This window comes from Letharia columbiana, assembly GCF_014066305.1.
Source record: "Letharia columbiana isolate WasteWater2 chromosome Unknown Sc0000098_s0, whole genome shotgun sequence".
In the NCBI taxonomy this organism is placed as follows: domain Eukaryota; kingdom Fungi; phylum Ascomycota; class Lecanoromycetes; order Lecanorales; family Parmeliaceae; genus Letharia; species Letharia columbiana.
In genome coordinates, this window is record NW_023501141.1 from 16,203 (window position 1) to 44,017 (window position 27,815).

Consider the following 27,815-nt stretch of genomic DNA (forward strand, 5'->3'; position numbering starts at 1 on the left):
TTGGTGACAGTGACTCAGACCTTGACCGGTTCAAAATTCGACATTCACGTCTACCACTACCTCCATCAATGAAGTAGATGTTGGATGTGTTTCTTTCCCACGGTCTCTTTTCCGATTTTATTGTGCGCATGAGAAGTAATGTCGAGTTCAGCGATTCTTTTGGGAAACCTCCTAGAGCTCAGTATGTAATCCTTTCTGATCGTTGTGACTGATGAACCTATGGCTACCGTTGATGTCACCGTAACTCCGACCAGTACCGTTAACACTTCTGACGGATTTGTTGTAAGTTCTAACTCACTCATCATTGGCCTCAAGAGCGCTGACTCTAAAATCATACAGTATGCCTCAGATAGCATATACACTAAGAAGAAGAAGAAGAAGCATAAAACTCCAGCAGTACAAGAAAAAGACGCTCTCGCTGCACGCGATACCACGAAGCCCAACGGGCTTCCAGCACTCCGCTGGGACGAACCATCGACCACTGACTCCGAAAAGTGCTACCCCTCTGCAGTGACATGAGGCGTACTAATCGATATTGACACGACGATTACAAAGATCGTCACGGGCGCGACTTCCATTAAGACTGGTACAACTTCGATAGTGACAAAGACAAAAGCCGCGAAAATTCACTTCCTCCGTCATGTGAGCACAAATCTCGCATCACACCTCCTTGACTGGTACCAACTTGCGGCCGTCCCATAGATCCGATGGGCAAGCACGTCTCTACTCCATGTCTACTTTTCAAGAGGATGAACTTCAAAATGATGCCGGTGATTCTTGTACCTGCCTCGACCACCAATATTGTGACCACCCTTGCTGGTGACCACTTCGAGCCTGACCTGCACGCTTACGTACTTAAAACTCGCGGCACAATGAGAGTCGCAGTTATTAGATCTCTCTTGCATGTCTATTACTTCCCTTCAAGAACCACATATTGACTTCGAATCATGCGCAGGACCACCAATAGCGGAACGGCAACGGTCTGCGCAGCGTGCAGCGACCAGAACCTCCTCGTACGTCTTTCTGCCCTCTCCATCATCACCCTTGTACCAGAGCTAAGTCTTTTCCACCTTGACTATACAAGCAGAGCTAACCAGCAGCGCCATTCCAGACCACATTATGCGGATACTACATCTCCGATGCGCCTTTCGCCTGCGTACGCGGCCAAGACCCCTACACCAGCCTCATGACAGACACCTCCTACGACTGCTGCGTAGCCTGATAACGAACAGCGACTGCGGCGGCGCATCATTCAATTCAGATTCAGGAAGTTGCCTACTTGATCGGCCTGGCGGCAGTTGCAATCCTGACTACGTGGGGATCGCCTTTGATGTTAATGATGATAGTTATATTGGGTGTACGGTCAGTAATAGTGGGGTAGTGTTTATCCGAATTGATCGGATAGGGAGGGATGTTAAGGTTGGTTAGATACGTAAGTCTTGAAACCCAGCCTTTCGGCATTTATCTTTGCCACCTAGTATAAGTAGCACTACTCATCCACGGAATAACAACAAACCATACACTATGTATCATAAGGAAGAGAAATCTTAGCGTACGAAAGCTTGAAGAATGGGCGGCATTGTGTCAAGCCTATGATCTGAAGCATTTCCGCTTCTTTCAAACTCCCGAAAACTTGTTTTGCCATTGTTCCTCATCGGAAGAAGAAGTGCGCGGAGGGAGCCGGAGCGTGACAGTGGGATGTTCTTTTGATGCCTTCTACGACAAGTGATAGTTTGCGGTGAAAAGATACGACTAAGAGTTGACTTATGCTCACCTCGAAGCTGAACATGACAGGGTTCTTCCAACAGTGGATACCGGAACCCCACATAAAGGCGTGGTCTTCTAGAATCCATCATGGCTCTCTGTGAGCCGAGTAGGCCGACTTTGTCATCCGCTTTGGTCTTACTGGTGCCACAGTGGAACTGGGGGTTAGTGGGTTTCATGATATAGCCGCTGTTTCAGGTACCCTGTCAGGGGTAGGAGACACCTGTTCACTACGAGCTACATATTCACCTGTTTTGCACCTGTCAATGGCTCTTCATTCGATTTCGTCTCTTTCAGAGCCATTGCATACTTTTTATCCCACCCACCCACACCTGTATATAGCTAGCTACTTTTTCACTCAGGTCTATGCCATAGCCGTGGGAGTTTTACTCGGCGCTGGGGTACGAATACGTCTGTTCAGGCCTCTATTCAGCTGTTATCCCGGCGTCGGGAACGGCCCAACCACTTGATACCTCATATCTATGTGCCCTGTGTATGTGTGATGCGTGAGAATGAGAACACTAACTCTGTGTCAAAGTAAGGTTCCCAGCCCCTTCCCAGCCACCTGTTGGAACAACCACCTAATTTGCATGGGGTACAAATACTGGCCCAGGGGAGTCCTGAGATACTACAATTGATGCAATCTACACATCACATACCTGAATTTTGACAATCTGTTCTCTCAGCGTAGCACAGCAGTGGTGATGATAGAAAGCATATAGATTCAGTGGTGGGGCCATCAGCTATTATGTAGCTGACGGAGACAAAGCACGGCTATCTATGGCTAACTACATGAAAGGAACAATGATGGAATATGCATGGAAGGATGTAGGAAGGACGCATGCATAGAAGGAACTAGACACGCTGACATGTTCACTTTGTCTCGCCACCATAGGCCAGTCAAATAGAGCGGACATCATGCAGATGTTCGACTTCATTCCTTGATCAATGAAATCGAATCGCCGAGCACACATAACATCCATCCCAAGGATATCAATAGCATAGAAATCTGGCGAAGAGAACAACGGCTCAAGTAGGTACTGAGAAAGGCTCAAGGTTGTAGAGTCGAAGGGCGAGCACATCAAGGAGAAGTGAGGACAGCAAATGGTATTGTCCGAATTATAGCGCTATTGCGTGCATCTCTCAAAAGGGCACATGGACATGTGGGAGGACATGACTAAGCCTTGTGCATATTCTTAGTATACTCTGAGTCAGCAGTCTGAGAACGCTTGGGCCCTTAACTGGCACTTCAAAAGTCTGGACAAGACCGTCCATGTCCACTGGGTAGTGGGAACGAATACCCACCACGAAATCCTTCACAAAGAGCGCTCTATCGTAGCACCGAGACCTCTGGTATCCCGAGTAGCAATCGCACAAATACGCACACATCATGCTTGAGAAGGAGCAAATGCCCGAGGACCATTGTTGGTAATGTTGCACCCTTCGTCAACATTCTACGTGAACGAAGCTGAATGATGACCCAACGGGATCTACCCCCCGGGTCCCCCCAAAAAAAAAAAACCCCCGGAAAAAAAAAAATATAAAAAAAAAAAAAAAAAAAAAAAAAAACTTCGTGTCGAAGCACCCCGGACTTCAAGAAAGTCGAGGCAACACGCCCGGATTTTGATCCCAACGCACCAATCGACGTAATCAAGTCACCGGATCCGAGTTGGAGGTATGGCCAAGGTGTCAACGATGGCGGCGCCAGTTTGCAGAAGAAGCATGTCGAGATCGACCCTTTCGCGGAAGGCAGGCCAATGATGTCTAATTACAAACTCTTCGTATCTGGCATCGTTCCACGTCCGATCGGCTTCATAAGCACTCTATCGGCAGATGGGAAGACCGCCAATCTCGCTCCCTTCAGCTACTTCCAAGTCGTCGACCATGATCCTCCCATGTTCATCGTCGGCTTCTCGTCCCGGCCCGGGCCTTCGAAAGACACGTATCGTAACCTCAAGGAGACGGGCGAGTGCGTTATCAATATCGTCTCTGAGAATATGTTGCCAGCGGTCAACGCTACGTCCATCGACGCCCCGTACGGAGTATCCGAGTGGGCGGTGGCAGGCTTGCATTAAGCGCCCAGCGCTACAGTGGCGCCGTCGAGAGTGCAGGAGTCCGTCTTCTCGATCGAGGCGAAGTTGACGGATATGAAGGATTTTGAAAATCACGCTAAACCGGGTATGAGTATTGCGGCCGTGGGTATTGTTGAAGCGACGAGGTTCTGGGTCCGTGAAGACGCGATTGATGAGGATAGGAGTCATGTTGACCTGAAGGTCCTGAGGCCGGTTGCTCAGTTGGGTGGGATCTCGTATGCGAGGATCACGGAGACTTTTGAGTTGCCGAGAAGCAATTGGGATGCTGCGGTCAAAGAGGAGAGTTGGCTGGGGGAGTTGCCCGGAGCAAAGGATGCAAGTGCGTAAGGACTGTCTCGATGTCTTCTTGAATGCCTTCGTGGTAGCAGTTGCACTTTCGCGCAGACGTAGTAGTTATGCTTTTTCAGATTTTGTTTGCGAAGTGAGTTCATCTCATTTATCGCATTGGACTCAGCCCTTGAAGGTCGCAAGACTTTCCTTTGGTGCATGATGCCATGTCTCAAAATTCAAGTCCCATGGCCAACTTGCGACCCACTGCCACGAAGAAACTCAACTGGGCGCGATGTGTTGGAAGGATAGAATCCGCGTTTCTGTGGGTGAGAATTTGGAGACTTGGAGAATACCACTGGTACGCAGGCGGCATGACACAATGTCCCGTGCACATCTCTACTTGTTCTTACTAACATGTCTTCTGAGTCCTTCAAACCATTTCCTGACTTCAATGCATATACGAACCTCATGACGAAGAGGCCTCCCCGAATGGGCTACCATCTAGCATTACACTTGACGCGTTAATCAGTCCGAGCGACTTGAGCCCCGGTCGCCGCCCCTGGATTCCTCTATCCTTGTCCGAGTCTGCATCATAGTAGAAGACTCCCAAACTGCTTCCTCCTGTCCAAGATTCGATTGATATAGTCAGTGCCAGTCTCTTCTCCCCACGCGACGCAGAATTAGGATCTCACTATGGGAACATGGTTGCTCACCTACTATGATCCCGCCAACTCTCGTTCTCAGAAGTTCACACCCTTCCCATAGCGTTTGCGCACGTTCATACAACCGACCCCAAGACGCCCGGACATTGTCTTCGTAAGGCGTTGCGGGCTTGTCTGATAACTGTCCCGCTTGCCCCATCAATACAACTGACAGCACGCAAGTGTCTAGTAACCGCCGTCGGTCAGATTTGTCGTCATCATATCCCTAAATCTTTTCGGTTATTAGCAGCAAGGAAAATGTCACGCACCAGCTGCAAATCTCAGAGCCGTCCACTATGTGGGATATCTCTGAGGTCTGCGAAAAGTTCTATAGTCGGCCCAGTATGGTGGTTGATATGCTCCACTGCGCCTCTCTGGCTTGTTGTTTGTCACCTGCGTTCTTGAATTCTTCCATTGCTTGTCGACAGTGTGCGGCTACGTATCTGTTCGTGGTCCAGGTGCGGGCGCTAGTACAGTGAAGTTGAGTGTTTGTCGCGTTTAGGGTGGATGGTAGCGCTTTCGGAATGGGGGATGTAGAGAATGAGGGATTATTTGGCTGGTTCAGATTGACCCTCTTTAGAAGAAGCTGTTAGAGAGGCTGTGAAAAGGATCTTGAAACTCTTTGAACGTCCGTCGTCCCCATTCAGATGATCGTCGTCTGATATCGTATCTGAAATAATCGACGTGTCAACCGCTGTTTTCGCGAGCGAGTGCCACTGACGATGTTCGCGCAAAGCAGCAGTAAAAAATCCAAGGAGCAAGCTCTGCAAAAGACAGCTGTTATTATAATTATAGGCTTTATATAAGTGGGTATCTTGCATATCCAATCCGATGCACTCACCAAGCTCCACAATACTCAAACGGCAGCCCGCTTCGCTATGCTATGCAATTTCAACGCTCATCTTCATACTCTCAAGGGCAGAAACAGGCATTACTCTGAACCTTTAGGCACCTATCTCCGGCCACAGAGAGAATTCTCGTCTTATATTGCGTGCGAGATCATATCTGGATCATCCCTCAGAGCCGGATGCGTCTCTCCGTTCGGCCCACTAAATGCCCTCTGTGTGCCTCTTCTCACGGCCATTGACGAAGCCTCCGCTGCTGGCGGCATCGGAGCCGTTTGCTCATACCGTCTGCTCATACCATCCTCGCGCGACAGCTGCTCTCCGTGACCATCTTCCACCTCTCCTTGCTGAACAGGCTGATAATCGTATCCTGGCTGAGTCCTGCTTTGCCGCTGCCTCATCTCCATGGCCTCTCCTGCCTCGTTCTGCTGTAACGGTTGATAACTACCTCCCCGCTGAGCTTGGTTTATTGGGATGAAACCGCCATTCGGACCGGTCATGTCAGCGATCATTTTACGTGCGATTTCTGTTGCTTCGGCCGTGATGGCTCTAGCTTGTCTGCTGGTCACGGATTGGCGGCGGTTGTTGGTGTAGCGGCAAGCGGAGATGAAGAGAGCGAAATGAAAGAGTCTGAACGCTGCGGGTTAGCAGTTTCGAGAGAGAAAATTTTGAACCAAAAGTGATGGTCAAGGGGATGAGTGCAGAGTGGAGCATATAGAAAAGGAAGAAAGGGTGGAAGCAGGCTTACAAAACGACAAAAGCCATCGAAGCGCCCACTGCGACCACCACTCCTTTATGCCGTATTGCGCTAGCATACTGATCCCTCGCAGCACAAGTTGTGAACCCCCCACATTGATTTTGATTCGTCGCAGGAACAGTGGTCCCATTCGCCGTGTAGTCGAATTGCGTCCCGTTACTATACGTCCCACCTCCATACCCCAAGCCATCCTCATAGCTATCATCATCGCCCGCAGTATAGAAACTATATGATGTGGCGCCAATAGTCGCAAATGCGCCCGTAAACAACAACCCCAGCCACAGTAGTAGGTCGCACGCTACGTTGGCGCCGGGGTGGATTGCGCGATTACGCACGAGCAGTGTACAAATGTTGGCTATGTTCCAAAGAATGGAGAGTCCAAGCGTGATGTACTGCCAAGGTAAGTAGACAGCTTCGCTGGGGAAATAGTCGTCTTCGTAGCCATTGGCATAAGAAGAGTTTGTGTCGGTAGTGGGGCCTTGAATGTGCGATATCATGGCCCATGCCGTGGTGGCTATACCAATGATGGCAAGGAGAATGGCAAGGAAGCGCAGTATGGCTTTCCAAAGAAAGGTGGCATCGTCGGCGTACATCGCGGAGCGCGAAGGGCGTGCCATGGTCGAGGGACTGAAGATGGGAAATGTAGACAAAGCGAAAGGACTCGGTGGGAATGGCTGGAATGGCGCGCGGTAACGAGTGACTGCTGAAAGAAAAGGTAACAGTGTTTTCTGGACGAAGAAAGATGATGGGAATAAGTATAGGCATAATGAAGCTTGTCGTAGCCAGGGTGCGCCGCCATGCTGCCTGTGTGCTAAATCGCGAAAGTCATAAGCTAGCCAAGGATGTTGGTTCAGATCTGCGGAAAAGTTGGAGCTCTTGGCAGTCTATCATAGATGAAGCCACCAATGATATACCCGAGCATCGGCCTTGATCGATAGCTCCAGGTTGAATACGAGATTGGCTCTTGGCAGAATCTATTTTAAGTATCTCCACCAACTCAAGAATAGAATAACAATATGCGCGTCACTCATCTATTCATCATGGAAATCTTTTCATTCTGTGTTTTGTGTTCTTCTTCTTTTCCTATTACCAGGTCTGATGTAAAGGACATTCCTGCTTCGTCCCTATCCACGCTTAAGTCTGGTGCTTCGTAAAGGTCTGACCAACAGGAACCGCACTTATGTCTTGTCAAAAGCGGAATTTATAAAATTGGGGATATGCGTATGCGTCGTAATGGATTGATTGACAATTGTGACCCACACGGCGAAGATTGGCCTTGCGCAGCTTTTTCGTCCTCTTACTTGCACTTACCCAATACTATTCAGACTCAGCTGCCAAAGAATGCGAATGCTCCTAAACCCCTGCCAACTCCCCTTTACGCGTGAACTCATGCAGCGCATTCGCAGTGATCTGTGCAACATTGTTCTCATAGTTCATCCATGTCAAGGCACCAACCCAGTTCATGGGACCAACCGAGAAGACCGCGCCCTCCAGCGGCAGTCTGGTAGAAGACCAGATCACTTCGTATCTTGTCAGAAGTCGTGCCAGTGGCGTTCGTCATAGGAAACATGCTTTCTTCATTGAACATGAGGAACTCATCCGAATGACCGCCTGCAAGCTTACTCGCCGCAATAATCACAGCATTTCGCGGTGTACCGAGACTGTAGTCAAGACGATCAATCTCATCTCCAGATGCAGTTCCCTGTACAAGTCTGAGGTCTCGAATATTCTTTGCAGTCTCAAGTCCAGCGCCGTAAAAGAGGGATGCCAGCCTAGCATCTGACCGTGTTTCTTCTGTGATGTCGTATCCGACTCCATCAGCTACGCTCATGGCGCATGACCCAATGCCAAATAGCTGGGTTGGTGGACGACCTCTGGTACGCCATAGACCTCCGGTTCCGCCGGTAAAAGAGTGATGCCAGTTGCCTGGGGGTACGCTAAATGTTCTGCAGCCTTGGTTGGTACGACGAACTTCTATGCGGTGGGAACGGGACGGATCATATGCAGTCATCCAGTAGTATCTGTTGCCGCCGAGATACATGAAGTGCCCACCATCCTCGAGGAAAGAAGCGTAGGAGTTCAGTATGTTGTAAGTTGGATATTCTGGACGACTACCCGAGAGCAAGACTTTGTATCGCTTCAGTAGCGGTGCACCATATTCACTAATGTCGTGGTCTGTGATCAGATTGTAGCCTCGTGAGCCGATTTCGCGCTCGAGGAAGCCGATGTACCAAAAATCGGTCATAAACCCTCTCAGGCCTCCGTGAGCCCAGAATGACTAGTCAGGTCTCATGTTGAGAATTGGCCGTTTGGAGAGGGGGGGCAAGTACCTGAACCGTTGCTGTGGCCATCATACAACAAGATACTAAGATCAGCGCGCTCCTTGAGGGTGTCGAAGTATCTGTCCTGTTTCACTTTCTCGGCTGCGAAATGAATCTCTCTCGTCTCGTCGTAGAGACGCTCATTTGCATATGCTGTTCCAAATTGGTACCTAGTTCAGAGAGGCACTGGTTTGCCTGGTTTACCCAAGTACGTGAAAGTAGGCACGATCAGAGCAACAAGTGGCGGTTTGGTAATACACAGAATGGTATGATGTCTTGTGTGACCCCATCGTCGACATGCAGACCACAGCATCCCCTATCTTAAGCCTGGTGGAACTTGCAACTCAAAGCTTGTCTCCCATGCAGTATCGTCCAGATCGTCATCATGAGACGCATTGCACCATAGCCATGTGAAGCGTGGGTCTAAATATTGTGGCTAGCGTCCCAATCATGGCCGGTCAGAGCTCTTGCAGATGAATTGATAAGGGTACCATGGTGATATTTGCCAGGGATATCGCGGACTTGGTCAGCTGGTATATCAAGACAAAATTCAAGGTCCAATGGAGTCTCATCCCTACCTTTCGAATTTATTCCAATCTTGAAGCCGTCAATCTTGCCATTGAAAGTGACTGGTTTCATTGGATGGCTAGCGACGTTTGTTTCAAGTGAATCGCTAGCGATCACCAAAGGCTTAACGGACGCAGTTTGAGGAACTCCAGCTAGCGTTTCCTGTAGAAGAAGAAGAAGAAGAAGAAGAAGAAGAGACGCCTGTCCGACGTCTGCACTCTTTCCCGTCTCCGTCTACGTCGTGTTCAATATATTCATGGCTTCAGGCTTCTTTGTCGCTTGTTTCACCATTGTACCATCTTCATCCTCAAGAGGGTCAGATTCTGGTATAAGCTAAAAGCTCAAAGCAGACTTTTCAGGGATTGGAGGCTATCGGCTCTGTTGGTCCCCTTGTTTGGAAGCGAAATAGTCGTTACTGTCTTTTCCACACTGAATTGTTAGTTCAAACCCCAGTTTCCCATACTTGGTGGAGATTCGGTACTTATGCTCTCATGCAGCCTTTTACTTCAACATCCGGAGACGGTCTCTCAGTCCAGTGTGTTCCAAACAGATGCAGAGCTTAGGTGCCATCTGGATCGGTATTCTACTGGACAACAAAAAGATCGGAAGTCGACGAACTCGAGGTTTCATATCCATCGCTGCGGTAAGCGTTATTGTGATAGCCGGCTGGATTGGTATCACAGTATGACTGTACCACAATCCGCTAGACCCCCTCAAGCCGCCCCTATTTGATTGGACGGATGCTCGTTTTGGTGGTTTCCTCGTCCTGCATGGCCTTTGTAACTGGGAAGTGCGTGAACCAGTGAAATCCTATGTGGTCAGGAGGCAAAAGGATAGACCATCACATTCGAGCTGCCTGGAGTGCTTTTTCAGTCTTGAACACTTGCGCTCGTGTTCTAGAGTACATTCTCTGTTTCGCCACGTTTATAGCATCCTTTAACGCTGCCTCGAGTTCCAATCCGAATGCTGGAACCAATACAATATTCCTCAACACTTCCCGGTTGGGTTGTTCGCGTCGTGTGGACCCTGGTGAGCGCATCGCGTTCGACATGAAATCGAGTTTCGTGCATATGCTTCATAACGAGCACCTAGTTCCACAGCGCAAAATCCCTGTCGCTGTCCGGCAGAAAGAGATTGGTATTCTCGTGCTTTGACTTTGAACGTTTTCGTTCCCGGTATCTTACCCGCCTTTCCACCCCCAGTCTCCAATGTTCGGAACCATACTTTAAAAGTCGCTTCGCATTAGAGAGTCTATTCTGCTTGGTTTGAGATTGGGTCGATAATAAGGAGGAGGGAAAAATATAACACAAGATCTTATAATACTTCCCCCAACCACCTGCACAGTAGAGTACGACGTTCGATCTAAATGCGAGTATATGCGATATTTATAAGCGCTTTGCCGCAAAGCGCTCAGATTCCTAAGAAATAGCTCGCGTCAAGGCGTACATCAGACCAATTCGAACACTTTAGAACACTAATTTAGAGGATTCAGGAGGGCTACCACGGGGTCGCAAAAGAAATCTTCCAAATCCGAAAATGTATGCTTTCAAGAAAGCGAATGGGAGTGTCTTCACTCTTGTTCTCCTATTTGCGCTAGCGGCAACATCTGCATTTTTCTCTGCTGTGGAGGACCACGGCCCATCTAAATCCTCAGTCCATCACAACCACGTCTCCCCGAAATCGTCCTCTCCATCCCCGGACATATCCGTTTCGCAAGCCCGGGAAGTCCATCTACTTGAACGTACACTTCCTAATGGAGGACCCATACAGACCACAAACGCTCACGGTTGGGAGATCAGATACCGCCAGTACTTCAGCTTCATTATCCCTGTCCAAGTCGCGGCCTCAGTGCTTGAGGAATTCTATACCAGCTGTCTCCGGCGGATAGCCCTGAACCAATTCCGAAACACACCTGCCCCTGGAAATGCTTTCACTTTTACCATGGGCAGCGTCTTGTTGGCGTTCAGGGCCGCAGATCTGGATCAAAGTCTTACATGGTCGGCGTACGAGATGATCATTGATAACTTGTTGGCCAATGCGAGGACAGGGTTTACAGCGCCGTTCAAAGCTGAGTGGTATCATCCGGATTCGAACAAGCTTGTGTATGTTAGCCTGTCGATGTTGCAGCGAATTGGGCCGGGGCGCGTACAAGATTGATATCAAAGGGCATTCCTGAGGAGGAGATGCATCATGAAAACTCCATCACTGGTAACAGGAATAATTACGAAAGCTGTTCGTATGGCACTATTCACGTCTCGACGTCTACAATCCAGATCGAGACATTGAACAAATATCAGCAAATCAAGAATATCAACCGATAGGCGATGTACTGCATGAGAAGTGAGCTACTATACGTAGAGATACTCATCGAATTCGGCGCTAGTAACGCTCTGCTTATGACCAACGCTTTCACTCCAAGACTTGATAACATTTATACTATGGTACAAGCGACCGCCTCACCTTTCTTTGCTATCACAGGCCAGCTCGCTTCAGATGTTCTTCACACTCTTGATCAACAACCTACCTGCCTATCCCATAGACGTTTCCATGGCACATATCTCAACAAAGTCATCTGACATCGTCGAAACAGGAGACCGCCAACCATACGCCAATGTCATACCAAAGAAGATACTTAACGCAAAGCAACGCTTGAAGCATAACGTAGTAGCGCTAGTCAGCGTAACCGACCCAAATACAGCTCGCTTCCTCAATTCAAATTGGTAGCACGGACCTCCCTAGTCCAACCTCGACTAACGAGCATGGAATAACGACACAGTATTAGAAGGAACAATGTTATTGGCATAGAGATTAGTCTCATATGTCATGTGAGCAGTACGGGGATTTCTGATAAGCCCTTACCATCGATCGCAGAGGAACCGACCAGGATGAGGAGATTTCAAGGGAAATCTTATTTCAAGGGAAATCTTGTTGAATGAGCTTTTTTATTGGATCCTTTTCTACTCAGTCCGACACAGTCTTAAGCTATGGGAGAGTATGGATGAAGTGGAGTGTCGCAACGTCTGCCGTTGGCCATTCCCATCCCCTCAAAGCTTTGTCTAGTATAGACGTACGGTATGCCATTACTCTTTCGTATTACGTCTGAGGTATCCCTTGCTGCCCATATTTCTCGATGTCTGCCTTCGAAGCACAATGTAATCGAACCTTTTTCATGTCGGCGACTTGCTGATACCTCTCCCAATCCGCCCTCCACTCAGCTTCGCCAAGCTGGTGCCAGTCCAGCGCAGGATGCCAGAAAAGCGGCGCATCTCCATCATTGAGAATGAATCTCCATTCTCGAACCCTCATGGGCTGCAAGAACTCGGTGAGCGCCATGGGTGATTTTATTTGGAAAAGACCTTCGTTGACGAGGTTGTTTTCGAAAAAGAATGTGAATCATGGTACCGTGTCTCTCTGCTTCTTGACACATTTCTTGGCGATCGCCCTGGCGAGCACCATCACCAACTTGGTGTCCGTGCGGCAGGCAACTCCTAGCATGTTTGAATCCGTTCACAACGCCGAGAAGATGGGTAATATGGCAGATCAAGCGTACGGCGGAAACACCCTCACTGTAGCCGTCAACGCAGCACTCCCAACGGTACACTCCGGCTTCTTTTCCTATTCAACACCGGGAAAATTCCTGTGACCGCAAAATGCAGTGTACTGTTCGCGAGATCCGCCTTACTAAGACCTTTGCTACTCGACACGTAGAGATGAGTCAAGTGCAGAAAGATGGGAAGAGACGACTGTGTCTGTTTCCGAGCGCCGACTGCCAGATCGCTGAGCCAGCTACTCTGCTTACGTACGCAAGATCACCGAGAATTGTCTATAGTGCCGTGGAAGACGGTCCAACTGTGGATGAGAACCGTTGAAGTTTTTGGGAGCGTGGTCTTGTCAGTAGGAAAGTGGTGCAGATGCACAGAGGACTCTTTGGCCTTAGTGAGCATTCCTTCGACCGTCGTCCATGTCCCGAAGGAATCAACACGCAGAACCTCACAGGGATGGCGAAGAAGCGTACTCCTACAACACAGGATCACCTCTCTCTTACCTCGTAAACAACCTCGGACTACTTCCGATCGAAGCACTTTTGAAGACTCCAACACAACACGCCCCCGCTTTTGCCTTTGTCATGGATATGGGACTCTTATTCCTGCCTTGCATAACGGTCAGTCTTTAGATTGCGCTGAGGATTTTCATCAATGATGTGGACGTGAAATGCGTGGAGTTTACGAGAGATGAGTACAGTCACTGGTCGAGATGGCAGAACCTACATGGAGGCACAATTATGGGATAGCAATAGAAGAATGTTGTGCAACATGACGCAGCAATGTAATTTGCGGCCCAAGTCGAACAAGACGGCAACAATACGATTCCACCCATTTATTTGTATATGTTGGCATCTGTTGTTGTCAGAAGATGAGTAGCCTTTCTGAGTCAAGGAGAAAGCTGAAAAATGTTGAGAGTTGGTCTTGTCAAATCTACGAGTCAGACATACTGTGTACAGACTATATGAGGTGAACACGTAAGGTTATGCATTTGGACGGACATGTCATATCACAGGCGTGGGATCAGACTAGCATTCTTTGCATTGTTTCCGAGATTTCTTGGTGTTTGACACGTAATGATACTAAGTCAAGTCTTTTTGGTTTTCGCTCGTCTAGTCTTTGTTTTTCGGCTTCACGCGTCTGCTCTCTTCATCACAAACAGTATTTGTCTGGTGTGATACAAGTCATCAGCAAAGTGTTGAAGCTACTGAAAGATGCAGGTCGACATATTGACATCGAAAGCCAAGAAATTCCGCGGAGGCTGACTCATGATAACACCCTTGACACTCACTGATTTGCCGTACATACTTCGAGATATCCTTTCCAAGATTCTCTTCCACTTTCCATATATGCCTTTCATTGCTAGCTTCTTAAAAGTCCCTTCACCATTTCTCGGTGTACGAACAACAATATCACTTGAACTCGAGCCTGCTGCCACCAGATTAGTCTCCACCTGAGAAAGACCCCCCAGATTCCCATCACAATAGCCATTACATGTAATATTTGCCCAAGAGCTGGCTCACCAGTCTGGGTCCCCGCCCTCTCGTTCGCAAAGATGCAAGTCAGCGCCTGGAGCCTGCCGTCGTTCCACCAGGGTATTTATGCGAGGAGTTGACCACTGAGTTTGCCAATTACTGGACGAAGATTCAAGAAGATGACAACGAGGGGCTTGAGGAGATCCAGCTGAGTGCACTGATTCGTTGGCACGCTTTCCGATTCAAGTTCGGAAAAAGCACAGATGAGCAGCCACTTCCTCTCGATTTCTTCGTTGATATCTTCGACGACTATTTCTTTCTTGGCGCTCTGCGCCAGTACATAAAAGTCAAGTTGGCAGATGATACGCCTGCAAACTCTGGCTGGGTAGGGATCACCAAAAGGAAAGAATCATGCATATCCTCAGCGACACGAGAGATCCAGTTAGAGGTCAAACGGCAGCCCAACCAGCTCTGGACACATAAACTTGTACAAGAGTACTTGGACACCCTGCTGCACGAGATGATCCATGCATTCCTCATCCTCTACAGCGCCCCAGTGGCATCTCAGCGGTGTCATCACAGGACTGTGGAAACAGAGGGGCTGACCGGACATGGGCCGTGTTGGGTCAAGGTTGCCGCTGCGGTTGCGGCGGAAGCTGATAGGTCACTCGGCGTGTTGTGGCACAAGTGGGATTTGGGGATTGCGAGTGCGCGTCTTTCGGAGGGGGAGACCCTGAGACGATCGAATGAGCTAAAGGGATTGAATATGATGGATAAAGAGTCGGGTTAATGGCCCAGACGAATGCTTGTTAGGATACCATTCTACGTAAGATCGCTGCCGTAAACTTCCACCGCCCGTAAATATTTCTCGTCGAATGACACCTTTCTTGTCACACTAGGGATCAGAATACATACTTGGGGCGGTCTCACCTGAATCACAAGCGCTCGAGACCCTATCACTGGAAATATCCATTCGCCGAGCATGTGCACAAGGAAAAAGCAACAGGACTTGATCTTGCAATTATGGTCCTCGATGATTCATGTCCAGTACGATCATCTTTCCAGTCGGATGTGGAAAGGCGTGTTGACATGATGGGACGATACTTCCGAGTTCGCATCTCATCTCCGTACGAAGAGGCTTTATTGAACCGATTACGGTAGGCGATGTTTTCATGACGTTTCGTTTTTGTTGCGGAGGCATTTATAAGGAATGTTGCAGGAATGGATGGACTCTAACAATCATGCATTAGATGAGGATTAGTAATACCGAAGGGAGCAGTCTGGGGTCGCTTGTCGACGGGTCAACCGCCACGCCCGTTCTGTCATGGTCGCACGAACATTGTATCAGAAGGCTGGTGGCTACTCTACCTGTACAAGAGGATTGTCCAAGGTAGACTTCGCCCCCTATTGGATTGTGGCAATCCGTGATATTACCCATCGTGTTTTCCTATCGGATTTTCAACCTTTGTGCTCACAACAAGTCTCATCGCCCCCTCTTTCTATTTGTCGCCCTCCTTGACATTCTTCCTCCCCGAAAGCTCCAACTTCCCATCGCGCTAAGGTGTCCCTCGTCGTGCCCACCCTCCTGATCCCACGAATGACTCCAATATGTTATAGACCAACTGCCCAAGGCCTGCACATCCAGAACATCCTTACAAGTCTCTGGATCAAACCCCTCCTCACCAGCCTTACAAACGCCCTCCAACTCTTTCTCGCCCCACCAATACGGAAAGATCATCTCCTTCCCCAACAGCACCAACTGATGCATCCCGACTTCAGCACTGGCTCTGATATTCTTCTCGCCTAAAGATCGAACATACATCTCCTTCAACTCACTCTTCAACAAAACCTCATCCAAGCTCGCTCCATGATCATTATCACTGCGATACTCCCTTAAATACTCATTGACCAAGTAGAACAGCGCGTCCGGTCCGGTCACTGCTTCGGGCCAATCGCCGTAGGGTTTGGTCCCCTTCGAGACTAGGTCCAGAGGCAGGAGCCAGAAGGGATGGGACGGCGTCGAAGCCAACCAAGCGTTCGGGATGCTGTGTTTTTTCGAATTATCAGCGCCCATGCGGGCGAGGAAGGCCGTCTGTGGGCCTGCATTGTATGAGGTAGTGGGAAATGTAGAGGTGGGCGCGGCGTCGGAAGTAGGAGTGTGTGTAGGATTCTGAATGCTGGTGAAACCTGATTGCGAGCTGGAGGAGATGTTGTGCTGCGCAAAAAGGGCCTCATAAGGACGCAAACATTCAGTATCCAGATCAGCATACACCCTTCAAAACGCGGTATCAGTGATGTCCCCCACTGTTCCACCCCGCCCGCCGGAAGAGAGCAGTAAACTCACCCGCCAAAAACAAACATGTACAAATTCCTTACCGCATCTGCGCGGTAGATCTCGCTCTTCAACCCATCGTACTTGACCAGGAACTCCGGGGCGTATTTCTCCACCAAACGGCGGTTATCTTCGTCTGTCCACAGCACCCATTCAAAGTCCGGATTCATATCTCTGCATGAGAGGCTCCACTGCTCGAACTTTGATGGGAGGATGGTAGTGGACCAGCTCTGGTGAAGAAGCTTGGGCATGTGTGGTCCTGAGTGCGGAGGAGGCCGTGCCATTAGTTCCGCAGGGGAGATTTGTCGCGCTTTAGGTGCGGCAGCGGAATGCAACGGAGATATGGGTAGGTGATGGCCGGGTTGAAGTCTGAAGAGGAAAGGGGAAGACTCTTTGGTAGGAGTTTTGAGGGTGTAGAACACAAAGCAGACGAGAAGGACCAGTGGCAAAGCGATTGTACTGGAAAGTGTGCGATGGCGGAGACTGCGCATTCTGCTGGCACGGTCGAAAGCAATGTCTTATGTTGATCTGTGAAGGGAGATATGATGGAGGGCATTTCTGGGCAAAGTGAGCGAAGGCTGATGAATGATAGAAAAAGCTGAGGGATGAGAAACGTGAAGGCTGCAATCGGTTATTGAATGTGCGTGAATCAGTCAAGAGACGAAACTTGATCCTCTATCTTTTTGCTCCAGTCTCCACGCTCATGGATCATTTTAGATTCACATATTTGCCTATTTATTTAATCGACACGCATCTACCCGAGACATTCGGATCATGTTTCAAGTGTTGGCAGTCAAGGCTTATGTGTCTTCATACGTTTAGCTCAGCTAGTCCTATCAGCGGAAGTCTTGCGAAGGAGGTTTACACCTTGTCAGCTGCATAACGAGGCTGTGTATAAGATGAAACCACCTGCACATACGAGGCGAGAAGGTGTATAGCCATAGATTTCCTGAGCTTGACAAGGCTCAGACGATCTACGCCTCGCGCCTGGTTGAAATGTGATACAACTTTGCCCTTCTTTTTATTCGAGTGCGACATCAGCATCCGCATAAGCGATCAACATCATTCTCGTCGGTGTTCCAAGTTTGTATGGTCTTCGAGGCCACATCGATCTGTTAGCTCTTCCTAATTGAATATGCAGAGTAGACGTTTGAGGACCCAGTCGCAAATACGCAATGCAGGGGTTACTGTGCTTTTTTAAACATGTCGATGTGGCCGCTTTTCGGATTTGGCAGCGAGCTGAGATGAGACATCAATTCATTGGGCACCGAGCCGCATTCCCGCAAGGCTGAACCGGGAAGGAATCTGACCGAGATTGCATTCGGGAGGCCCGCAGGGAGATGATTGAAGAAAACAGAGGAAACACTGCAAAAGGGGACATGCATTTCTCGCCTTACCATGCCTCACTTTATCACCAATGTTCGCGTAAAGTCAACCCTCTTCGATAATGCTTCCAATCCAGACGGCTGAGGAGTGGCGCCTATTCTCAACGTCCGTCATCATTTACGGCTTTATCTCCGCTCTTAAAGTGATAGGACTCCTTGAATATCCTTTCCAGTGAGATCTTTGTATCATCTTACCGGATGACTGTTTCAGATGATTCCGAGCGAGAACGACTCTGGCACACTTTGACCACAACTCTTCTTTCTGTTCAACTTGACACCGCTTTCAGAAACTATCCAGTGGCAATGAGCTGATCAGGTTGAGTAATTTTTGAATACTTGTCTCCCAATGATGGACGTCAGAATGAGTATTTCCTTGAGTGACATCAACACGGTCTTTCAGCACTCTCTCTAGATTTATCGAGTGGTGATTCCACTTGATTCGCAGCAAGAATGCTTACTGCTCAGACGGCGGATGAGGTGTGCTCGTGACTTGTCTGCCCTCTCTATCCTCATCCGATGCTTTACTCGTCGTCTGCCGCTTCTAGAATTTTCTCTCGCCACCCTTCCTCGTCGCTCACTACTATGAACCTCTCCCGGCCATAATCTTTCCATCTTTCATCGAGGTACGGTAGACGTAAAAGAGAAGTGACCTATCTAGCACTTAGCGTTGCCGGCCGCTACCGTGCGCTACTCTACTGGAGGGGTTTGGGAGAGAGCCCTGACCCACAGAGCACGAAACACTCTCTTCTGACACATCAATACACAAATCCACCTAACCCTAAGGATCCACACTCGATGATGATACCTGTAGTTTATAGCTAGTTAATGAGTGGACTGCTCTGAGCTTTGACGCCTGTCCCGCAGTATAATTCAAGCCACACACACACACCTAGTCTGTTTGGCAAAGTGAAGATAAAATGTCGCAACTGTCCCTCATCAAGTGGCGGAGATTCTCCCAATGCAACTGCTTCGCTCAAAGACATCCACCGTGATTCGGACTCGACTGACTTGGGGACCCTTACTTGTACTCTTCAGCATAAAATTTCGGCCTTCGGACTGGCCGCGACTATCTAAGTTGCTCAATCATTCTGGTTTACAACGCAAAACCCTTCACCACATAGCTTCCAGGCTATAGATACTTCAAAGTTCTCGCCACTCGACAATGGTGTGCTGACCTGGACTTTGTACGTAGCTGTCATCAAGTCTCCCCACGTGCACAGCGCCTGAACTACGATAACCTTATAGATACTCCATCTGGCAGCGGTCGCATGGCTGCTTCCATTAAATAGGGGATTCTTCCACACCTTTGCTTAAACGTCATGACGAGCGCAGATACAACTACCTTGCGCGGATCATCTGACGATGCCGATTGGGCAAGAGCTATTATGGGGGAAGAGTCCAGTCAAGCTACTGATATGAACACCACGCTCGAGGAGTCCCCCACGTGCTACGTTTGTTTATATTAAGGCAGCTATCAGTACGGTAGGGCCTCGGATTGCGATCAGAGGTAGGAAAAGTCAGATGTAGTCAAAATGTACACATGTTCTACGTGCCTCACCTTAACCTGCACCAAATGCGGAGCTCTCAACCATGAAAGCCTTGATCCAACCAATGCAAAAGTGCTATACTTGGCGACATCGAAGGAGAAATTTGATGCGATGGAGTGCGCGCAGTGTGGGTCAACAACTCAGAGGTCGGAAGACTGCAACCACATGGAGTGCAAAGCGAGTGGAGAACAAATCTGCTATATGGACTCGGAGGTATCTGTTTATTTGACGGAAGAGTCTGATAGCTTCTATGATACTGGATATGGTGATCATTGAGTCAAAGATCGTGAAGCTAGCAAAATGAAATCGTAATCCGCACAATGATCTTCAGAAGCCAAAAGACCGAGAACTGAGAAGGTGGACCATCCGGAAACTTCCTGTGCGTGATGTAAGCTTGCACTTCTGATAGGCTCAGAAGAACTGGGATGGTAGTCGAAATGTGGCCCCAGCCCAACGCCGACCTCTCGCCGCACTTCCCCCCCCAGAAGAGGTACCGATACCGGCGCGGCGACGTGGTCATTCGAAGGCTATTCTTTCTAGCGCATGTATATGAGACTCGGTACGTAGGAGGGATTACTGGGCAGTGTAGCCACCTGGGGGTGAGTAAGCTTGCTGCATATAGACACCAAACACCCAAGCGAAGACTTACCATCAACAGGCAGCGCTGCTCCAGAGACCCAACTCGCATCATCACTTGCCAGGAAAAGGGCCGCCTTCGCGATATCCTCTGGCTCGCCGAGGCCTTTGAAGGGATGCATTGCCCCAAGCCGAGCTTGCGTTGCCTCAACATCCGTCAATGGTTTGATCATAGCCGTCTTTGTGACTACGGCTAAGAGTCAGCATCCCCCGTCCCATCGAAGTATAGTGTTCCACTCACAGCCAGGACACAGAACATTGCAATGGATGCGCCATGGTGCCAAGTCCAGAGCAACCGTCCGAGTTATTTGGACCACTGACCCTTTCGAAGCTGAATAGGACACTGTTCCACCCAGGCCCACCACTCCCGCCACTGATGCAACATTTATGATCCAGCCCCGATCGCCGCTCGGGTAGGGATTTTGGGTGATCATCTGTTGGGCAGCGTACTTGCAACCGAGGAACACGCCGCGGGAGTTGACAGACATGGTGGTGTCAAAGGTCGAGTCGGGGGTTTCGTGGACAGGGAGGAGGAGGGGGACTTCGAGGCCGATGCCGGCATTGTTGACCATGCTGTCATCGACTTGTCAGCCCTGCGGCTTGCAGATGGCGTGTAGGCGTTGAGCGGGCCAGCTCACATGTCGAGCCTGCCATAGACCTCCACGGCCCTCGCGATTAGGCTCTGCACACTCTGACTGTCCCGAACATCACATTCGACAAACAGACTCTTTCCTCCGCTCTCGAGAATCACCTCGTGTGTAGCTTTAGTATCCCCCTCTTTGACATGAACTTCTGCAACGGGTCGCAGATCGGCACAGACGACAGCGGCACCGTGTGTTGCGTACCTAAGCGCGATCGCGCGTCCAAGACCTGATGATGCGCCAGTGATGACGGCGGTCTTATCGAGCAGTCGTTGCGAGGAGGGGGAGGCAGCGGCAGATGGGTTGAGAGTGCTCATGGTGGATTATGGAGGGCAGAGTTGAGGTCGTTGAGCGTGTCACTGTGAGTATGGGCGGATGGGTAGGACAAGAGGGTAAGGTGCGCATTATGCTATGGGTCTCCATACTGTATGATTTGAGTAGGAAGCTGATGAAGATGATGACTGAGCGTGCTGCGTTCTTTTGTTCGGAGATCAGCCAAACATTTTGCTCTCAGAAAAGGTACTTGGGAGTTTATCCGCATTGAGCCTAGCCTTTGAACCAGATATGGTGAGGTCTCCAGCTAGCCTTTTGAAGGATAGTGCTCTGTCTAGGCTCAAATTGGTATTCGAGTGTGTAACCTCCCGCTCCCGTATCACGAGTAGTGAAGTATAAAGTCGCCGACATCGTCACTTCCTTGTCCCCTCCTTATTTCGCAATAATAATCTACCACTACCACCATCTCAAACCGAACTATGAGAGACACAGTGCGCCTCTCCAGACCCGCTTGAGGTAGAGCCCCTCGTAGCTCCGTTTGAGATGGTAGTAGTCTATAGCGAAAATGGCGAAAGATGCGAAAAAAGGTACTGTATGTAAATTTGTTCGGATTTCAGTTTGAGCTGCGACGATTGTACAGAGGACGCAAAACAGCTCTCTTCTTCCACGTCGTGTAACTCGATGACACAATACGATGCTATCCAAACCTCTTTCGCTAAAATTATGAGGATGTCGTTGCAAGGGACTTACCAAGTTACCGTCCCTCTTTCCATTTCAACCTTGGTAGTGGAGACTGGGGTATCGGATATACCTTATATTTGAACCGCACTAGAGAAGTTCCACCATTTATGAGACACGGGCCAATAACAGGAGCCATGTGAATGCGATGCCTTTCTTACTTCCTGCTGAAATCGCATTTCCTCCCTTTTCTTTACTACTCCGTTGACCATCCTCCTCTTGAACTTTCTTCGAGTCCACCGTCAATTCTTGATACGGTCCGATGTTTACCATGTCCTCACTTGTTCCCGAGCATGTGCTCAAGCAAGTACAGACATTCCGTTTGTCTTCGCTTGTTCCCGAACATGTGCTCAAGCAAGTACCAGGTTTGCCCGGATACTCTGACGGTCATGAATATGAAAGACTAGCGAATGGACAACATGACGAAGATTCGCCCCAGCGCGCAACAAAGTACAATTACAAGATATATGCTTCCATCATTTGCGCCCTTTTTGTCACGTTTTTAGCCTTCAAAGGTGCAGTCAATACTCACATCTCCATCTCTACTATGCCAAACACCAGCTCACCCACAATAGCCATACCTAAGTACATGCCAGAGGAACAAATCAACACCACCGAAAGCCAATTGCAACAGATCAACGCTACCAAAAGCAATCTAGATCAGATTGTGGACATCCCAAAAGAAACCAAGGCCCTAGTGGTATCTGCACGATCACGAGATGTCATCCATTGGATGGAGGATGTCCAAGAAGACTGGATCCAATACCCATACCTCGTCACTGAAGACACCAACCCCAACAGCACCCTCTCCGTACCCGCAAACGACGGGAATGAAGCGATGCGCTACTTCTCCTTCATTATTGACAACTACGACTCTCTTCCAGACATCATCGCTTTCCGCCACGGCCACAACACGACCTGGCATCAACGCTTCGATTCCGCGGCCGAAGTCAATCACCTGAACCTCACCACTGTCCGCTTGCGCGGATACCAAAATTTCAACTGTGAACTGAGGGTTCTTGGCTGTGACCAACATATATACCTCGCCGATAAGCAACGCGCGGAAAACGCCACCAACGACGAATCTAACGGGCGGCTCTCTACTCGTTCGGACCCTCCAGTCGATGAAGCCATATACCAGAACTGGGACGCTTGGTTCGGCGTCCCCATGCCTGAAGACGTAACCTCAGCATGCTGCGCGCAATTCGCAGTATCGAAGGAAGCTGTGTATCGCAGGACAAAGGAAAAATATATGGAATACCGGCAGTGGTTGCTCAGTACTAATTTGGAGAGTCGTCATTCGGGGATGGTTTTTGAGAGGCTGTGGCATGTTGTCTTCGGCATGGCTCCTGTGGTGTGTGGGTCGGACGAACAGTGCTATTGTGATGTTTATACAACCCCACTTTCTGGCACCTGTCCACCATGAATGAGCTTCACAGGCCGTGACTAATGGCACCATCTCTGCCAGGGTTTATTCTGGTAATCATGCCATCTTTGGCTGCATGTTGCCATGCAGAAAATGCTCGCCGGTCGCGCCGGTACGCACAATATGCAATCTATTCGAGACATGTTCCAGGTCTGCAGCAACGGACGCCGAACCTCCGAAAGCTTCAAACCAGTTCTTGAGGTCACTGCGTTCGAAGAGCAGTCGCGGTCTCGAGGTCTTTGATAGGGTGGATTAGTAGCATGGGGTTCAAATAAAGTGGAAAAGCTGGGCGATTTTACCAAGAACCTGGAAGTCAAGGCCACTGGTGGTGGGATAAAGAACGCTGAACCAGTTTCCACGTCAGAGCGATGAGGCGTCGGCCGAAGGCGGCCGCTGCTGATGATGGGATAGATATCGCATCGGCAACTGGGCCAACATGCTTCCTGCCCACGATTGTACTATATTTAATAGCAGAAGCATCTGAGTTGTTCCAAGACGAATTCTCTTCAGACTCATATTAACTGACTCCTGTTCTCAAGCTGCTCGCTGCCGGTAGAGGTATCTCTTTCCCCGGCATAGCTGCGCAATCTCGTTCTTACTCCTCCATGTTGCCTATTTATCAAATCAACCAACTTTCGAAGCGGGGGCCTCGACTGTAAACGAAGGATGCTGTTGAACTTCTGGGCTGCTTGCGCATCATCTGAACTTACAGCATCTTCATATACAGGAACCTGAGCGAAGCTTTGTCTCTAGCAGCAAAGGAGATTCGCTGCTGAGGAACCATGAGACAGAGGGCATCTCAAAAATCACCATATGTGCGAAGAACAGACCAAAAAGCAGCTAGCCGAGAACCGCAACGGCTCTTTTCCTTGCCACAACTATGTCGAGCCTGGTAATAGTAGCTCTACTCTTATTCTATCCCTTTCCTTATAATTAAGAGGGCTACGCTAGTAGGAGATTTTTAAATAGAATTATTAGTTAACTGAATTTAAATCTATACTTAAGTTATACTATTAATTAATATATTAATATATATAAAAGAATAAGATAAAGTTAAATTAAAAAATCTTAAATTTATATATATAGCTAATTATAAATTCGAGGTTATTATATCTTTTAACTAGACTATTTAAGTTAGCTCGCTAACTCTTTTAAGCTTTCTTATAAAAAAATAGATATACGTTATTTATAAATAAGATAACTTTTTTATTTTCTATTAAAATTTTAAGATTTTTTTTAATTATAAAATATAATTTACGCTTTTTAATTTAAAAAAAGAATTAATAGATTTAATCTTATAATTATTTAAAAATAGAAAGTTTAAATATCGCTTATTAAAGTTTACTTATTAAATTTACTCGATAGCTTTAATTAAAAAAATAGATTATAGATTTAATTTATAAATTTAAACTTATTAATATATATAAAAGAATAAGATAGAGTTAAGTTATAAAATCTTAAATTTATATATATAGCTAATTATTAATTTATTAGATTTACGCTCTTTAATTAAATTATTAACTTATCGCGAATAAATAAATTAATATTCGTAATTATTAAAAATCTCTTTCTCTACTTTTAACTCTTTAATAACTTTACTATTTTCTATTAAAATTTTTTATTTTTTTTAAATTATAGTCTATACTTACGCTTTTTATTAATAGAATTTTTTTAAAATAGAATTTTTATAATTATTAAAGTATAAGAAATTTAAATATCGCTTATTAAAGTTCGCTTAATAGCTTTAATTAAAAAATATATATATTAAATTAAATATTAAAATAAGTCTTTACTTTCTATTAAAATTTTAAATTTTTTCTTTTAAATTATAGAATATAATATAGACTTTTAAATAAAAAAGAATATTTAAATTTTATCTTATAAATATTTAAAGATAAAGAATTTAAATATCGCTTTTTAAAGTTCGCTCGATAGTCTTAATTAAAAAATAGATATATATTATTTAATTTTAAAATATTACTTTAATTTTCTATTAAATTTTTTTAATTCTTTTTTAAATTATAAAACGTAATATAGACTTTTAAATAAAAAAAGAATTATAAGATTTAGTCTTTTAAATATTTTAAGATAAAGAATTTAAATATCGCTTATTAAAGATCGCTTATTAAATTTACTCGATAGCTTTAATTAAAAGAAATAATTATAAATTTAATTTATAGATTTTTACTTATATCTTATAGAAGAATATTATAATTTAAATAAAACTTTAATAAAATCTTTAAAAGTAAGATTATTAGATTTTTTTAAAGTATTATAATTATACTTTTTATATATTATATATAAAACGAGTAAAGATATATAAATTAAATCTTTAATTTTTTTTAATTAAAACTATTAAGTAAATAGATAAGTAAACTTTAATAAGTGATATTTAAATTTCTTACGCTTTAATAATTATAAGACTATATTTAAAAATTCTTTTTTTATCTAAAAGTCTATATTTTATTCTATAATTTAAAAAAAAATTAGTAGAAAATAAAAAGATTATTTTAAAATTAAATAATATATATCTATAATTTAATTAGAGCTATTCGACTAGTAAGTAAACTTTAATAAGTAATATTTAAATTTCTTACGCTTTAATAATTATAAGATTAAATTTAAATATTCTTTTTTTATTTAAAAGTCTATAATTTATTCTATAATTTAAAAAAAAAACTTAAAAAATTAATAAAAATAAAAAAGTTATTTTATATATTAATAACGTATATCTATTTTTTAATAATTATAAATATTAATTTATTTAATTATAGTATTTAATTAAAGAGCGTAGATTTAATAAGATTATTATTAATTATATATATAAATTAAAGATTTTATAATTTAATTCTATCTTATTCTTTTATATATTTTAATAATTATATAATATTAATATTAATTAAAAAGATATAATATAATATAATATAAGATTTTAATAATATATATTTAATAGATTTAATCTTATAATTATTTAAAAATAGAAAGTTTAAATATCCCTTTTATAAAGTTTACTTATTAAATTTACTCGATAGCTTTAATTAAAAAAATAGATTATAAATTTAATTTATAAATTTAAACTTATTAATATATATAAAAGAATAAGATAGAGTTAAGTTATAAAATCTTAAATTTATATATATAGCTAATTATAAATTTATTAGATTTACGCTCTTTAGTTAAATTATTAAATTATCGCGAGTAAATAAATTAATATTCGTAATTATTAAAAATCTCTTTCTCTACTTTTAACTCTTTAATAACTTTACTATTTTCTATTAAAATTTTTTTTTTTTTTTTAAATTATAGTCTATAACTTACGCTTTTTAATAATAGAATTTTTTAAAATAGAATTTTTATAATTATTAAAGTATAAGAAATTTAAATATCGCTTATTAAAGTTCGCTCGATAGTTTTAATTAAAAAATAGATATATTAAATTAAATATTAAAATAAGTCTTTACTTTCTATTAAAATTTTAAAAATTTTCTTTTAAATTATAGAATATAATATAGACTTTTAAATAAAAAAAGAATATTAAAATTTAATTTTATAAATATTTAAAGATAAAGTAATTAAATTTTACTTTTTAAAGTTTACTCGATAGTCTTAATTAAAAAAATAGATATATATTATTTATTTTAAAAAAATATTTTAATTTTCTATTAAAATTTTTAATTTTTTTTTAAATAATAAAACGTAATATAGACTTTTAAATAAAAAAAGAATTATAAGATTTAATTTTATAAATATTTTAAGATAAAGAATTTAAATATTAGACGGGCGAAGGGATTAGGGTTATAGCGGCGGATGCGTGGAACTTAGAGAAAAAAAAAAAAAAAATTTCTTTCAGATTTTCATTTTATTATTTTGCGTCTTTTTATAATAATATTAAGATCTAAGATTATGAAAGCGGATACGCTAAATTTAATAGCGTTCTCGATTTTTAATTATCTAGTCTACTTCCTTCTTTATATATTACTTCATTTGAAATCTTTTAGTAATCTATAATCGCGACGCTAAAATCTATAGGCCGTATCTACTTTAATATATTTTATTTAATAATAACTTCTATATACTATAACGCGCGAAGCTAAATATTTTAGTATCGCGCGTTATTGCGAGTAATATACTTAATTAGATTTAGCTTTACTCTACTTAAAAATTAATATTATCTATTATTATAAGTAATATATTTAATTAGATCTAGCTTTATACTATTATTATTATATATAATTTATTTAATTAAATATCGTTAATAAGTTATTATTGTCTATAGATAACATTTATCTAAATAAAAAATAAATTCTCTTTTACTTTATCTCTAACTACTTTAATATAGGATTTTATCTTTAACTTATATTTATTACGCGCTTACTATATATTTAATCTAATCTTATCTCTTATAAGAATATAGTTTTTCTTTCTCTACTCTCTTTTATTCGTTATAATAACTCGTTCTAAAAAGACCTTAGAAGAAAAATGCGCCTCCGCTCGCGAGGTTA

At 44.8% G+C, this 27,815-nt stretch overlaps 10 protein-coding genes across 10 annotated transcripts; 6 read left to right on the plus strand and 4 right to left on the minus strand.

Moving 5' to 3' along the window:
* Window positions 1–128: 128 nt before the first annotated feature.
* Window positions 129–519, plus strand: HO173_012834 (uncharacterized protein; the record flags this gene model as incomplete). The annotated part of the gene is made up of 3 exons (XM_037314668.1): window positions 129–181; window positions 255–282; window positions 340–519. 3 exons carry the CDS (start codon window positions 129–131, stop codon window positions 517–519), a joined length of 261 nt encoding a protein of 86 aa, XP_037158439.1.
* A 242-nt stretch (window positions 520–761) lies between these two features.
* On the plus strand, window positions 762–1,222 carry HO173_012835 (uncharacterized protein; the record flags this gene model as incomplete). Its single annotated transcript, XM_037314669.1, has 2 exons — window positions 762–851; window positions 1,112–1,222. The coding sequence occupies 2 exons, from the start codon at window positions 762–764 to the stop codon at window positions 1,220–1,222; spliced, it is 201 nt and encodes a 66-aa protein (XP_037158440.1).
* A 1,932-nt stretch (window positions 1,223–3,154) lies between these two features.
* HO173_012836 (uncharacterized protein) lies at window positions 3,155–4,184 on the plus strand (the record flags this gene model as incomplete). The annotated part of the gene is made up of 3 exons (XM_037314670.1): window positions 3,155–3,192; window positions 3,347–3,799; window positions 3,848–4,184. The coding sequence occupies 3 exons, from the start codon at window positions 3,155–3,157 to the stop codon at window positions 4,182–4,184; spliced, it is 828 nt and encodes a 275-aa protein (XP_037158441.1).
* Window positions 4,185–5,810: 1,626 nt separating this feature from the next.
* On the minus strand, window positions 5,811–7,047 carry HO173_012837 (uncharacterized protein; the record flags this gene model as incomplete). The annotated part of the gene is made up of 2 exons (XM_037314671.1): window positions 5,811–6,303; window positions 6,422–7,047. 2 exons carry the CDS (start codon window positions 7,045–7,047, stop codon window positions 5,811–5,813), a joined length of 1,119 nt encoding a protein of 372 aa, XP_037158442.1.
* Window positions 7,048–7,856: 809 nt separating this feature from the next.
* On the minus strand, window positions 7,857–9,390 carry HO173_012838 (uncharacterized protein; the record flags this gene model as incomplete). The annotated part of the gene is made up of 3 exons (XM_037314672.1): window positions 7,857–8,689; window positions 8,761–8,904; window positions 9,243–9,390. The coding sequence occupies 3 exons, from the start codon at window positions 9,388–9,390 to the stop codon at window positions 7,857–7,859; spliced, it is 1,125 nt and encodes a 374-aa protein (XP_037158443.1).
* A 1,464-nt stretch (window positions 9,391–10,854) lies between these two features.
* Window positions 10,855–15,125, plus strand: HO173_012839 (uncharacterized protein; the record flags this gene model as incomplete). The annotated part of the gene is made up of 2 exons (XM_037314673.1): window positions 10,855–11,420; window positions 14,387–15,125. The coding sequence occupies 2 exons, from the start codon at window positions 10,855–10,857 to the stop codon at window positions 15,123–15,125; spliced, it is 1,305 nt and encodes a 434-aa protein (XP_037158444.1).
* Window positions 15,126–15,818: 693 nt separating this feature from the next.
* HO173_012840 (uncharacterized protein) lies at window positions 15,819–17,158 on the minus strand (the record flags this gene model as incomplete). Its single annotated transcript, XM_037314674.1, has 2 exons — window positions 15,819–16,608; window positions 16,680–17,158. The coding sequence occupies 2 exons, from the start codon at window positions 17,156–17,158 to the stop codon at window positions 15,819–15,821; spliced, it is 1,269 nt and encodes a 422-aa protein (XP_037158445.1).
* Window positions 17,159–19,584: 2,426 nt separating this feature from the next.
* HO173_012841 (uncharacterized protein) lies at window positions 19,585–19,875 on the plus strand (the record flags this gene model as incomplete). Its single annotated transcript, XM_037314675.1, has 1 exon — window positions 19,585–19,875. The coding sequence occupies one exon, from the start codon at window positions 19,585–19,587 to the stop codon at window positions 19,873–19,875; it is 291 nt and encodes a 96-aa protein (XP_037158446.1).
* A 297-nt stretch (window positions 19,876–20,172) lies between these two features.
* HO173_012842 (uncharacterized protein) lies at window positions 20,173–21,193 on the minus strand (the record flags this gene model as incomplete). The annotated part of the gene is made up of 4 exons (XM_037314676.1): window positions 20,173–20,192; window positions 20,249–20,422; window positions 20,477–20,808; window positions 20,874–21,193. The coding sequence occupies 4 exons, from the start codon at window positions 21,191–21,193 to the stop codon at window positions 20,173–20,175; spliced, it is 846 nt and encodes a 281-aa protein (XP_037158447.1).
* Window positions 21,194–22,158: 965 nt separating this feature from the next.
* Window positions 22,159–23,313, plus strand: HO173_012843 (uncharacterized protein; the record flags this gene model as incomplete). The annotated part of the gene is made up of 1 exon (XM_037314677.1): window positions 22,159–23,313. One exon carries the CDS (start codon window positions 22,159–22,161, stop codon window positions 23,311–23,313), a length of 1,155 nt encoding a protein of 384 aa, XP_037158448.1.
* Between the last annotated feature and the right edge of the window lie 4,502 nt (window positions 23,314–27,815).